The 1,107-nt window shown below is 25.5% G+C and overlaps 1 protein-coding gene across 1 annotated transcript; it reads right to left on the bottom strand.

Moving 5' to 3' along the window:
• EIN_240690 (hypothetical protein) lies at positions 1-346 on the bottom strand (the record flags this gene model as incomplete). The annotated part of the gene is made up of 1 exon (XM_004183100.1): positions 1-346. A coding segment is annotated over one exon (346 nt), but the record flags the coding sequence as incomplete, so codon positions are not given.
• Positions 347-1,107: the final 761 nt, after the last annotated feature.

Here is a 1,107-nt window from a genome sequence, read left to right as displayed (position 1 = left end):
TTCTTCGGGGTAAAGGAGATTGTTTGCCGTTGTAAACTACTGGAATTGTAATTCGGTTGTGGCTATCTTTGTCAATTTTGTATGAAAGTTCCTTACAAATTGTTTTAATAGCAAAATCATCATAATTCAGACCAATGAACCTCTTGACTTCACCAATGACGCTTGCATTTTCCACAGATACGCCTATCGGGGTCTGAGTAAAATTGACTATCGAAGCCGATACTGTACTATTAAAACCAAAATCAAGCATAGTAGCACGTTTTGTATTATTGTCAGAGTAACTCAAACTTGAAAATGTGGTACCCAAATCAATGCCAACATATAAATCTTCGTTTTGTGTAGACATTATTGTATTTAATTAGTTTCATAACCTCTTTATAACATGTAATGATTTTTTCATTTTTAAATATTATAATACCATAATAAACATCATATTTCATTATTTTGTTTTTACTCACTTAAACCCAATACTGCTTTTTTAACACTTTTTTATATTTGTTCCAAAACCATTTTAATAATTTGAAATTAATAGAACATTATCTAAGTGATTTGATCAACATTACTTTAGTCAATAACATTATAATTATGTTTTTAATTTGTAGTAAAAATCCATTGTTATTGTCAATGACAATTAGTAAAGTTAAAAATCAAAGTAATGTCTTTGTGATTAAATATCATTTTTATAATAGTTTACTATTATAAAATGCGATTATTATCATTATGTTATAGTTTTTATGTTAAAATTGTTTTAAAAAATAATTAAATTGTGTTTATTCTCAATTTTCGGAAAATATAGTACACGTCCCAATCATTTTTATAAAACCTCGACTTTATTGATTTTTGTTTGTTTTTTAGTGCTCTAGTGAGATCACGTTTTATGCCCAGAAGTTTAGCTTTTTTCAAACATATTATATAAACAAAAATATTTTTTTTTATTTTTATTAAAAACAAATAAACAAATTTGTTCTAATCAAAGTGTTCAATTTCTGTTTCGTCTAAATTTTGACTTTCTTTTTCTTGTATTAATCTAAGTTCTTTGTCTAAAACATTAAATTGTTTCCTTTGTTGTCTTCTGTATATTAAACTACTTTTCTTATGTGCTTCTCT

Source organism: Entamoeba invadens, assembly GCF_000330505.1.
Source record: "Entamoeba invadens IP1 unplaced genomic scaffold scaff_1105074725341, whole genome shotgun sequence".
NCBI classification, from domain to species: Eukaryota; Evosea; order Mastigamoebida; family Endamoebidae; genus Entamoeba; species Entamoeba invadens.
The sequence above is the reverse complement of the archived record's forward strand: the minus strand, read 5'-3'. Positions and strand labels throughout refer to the sequence as shown.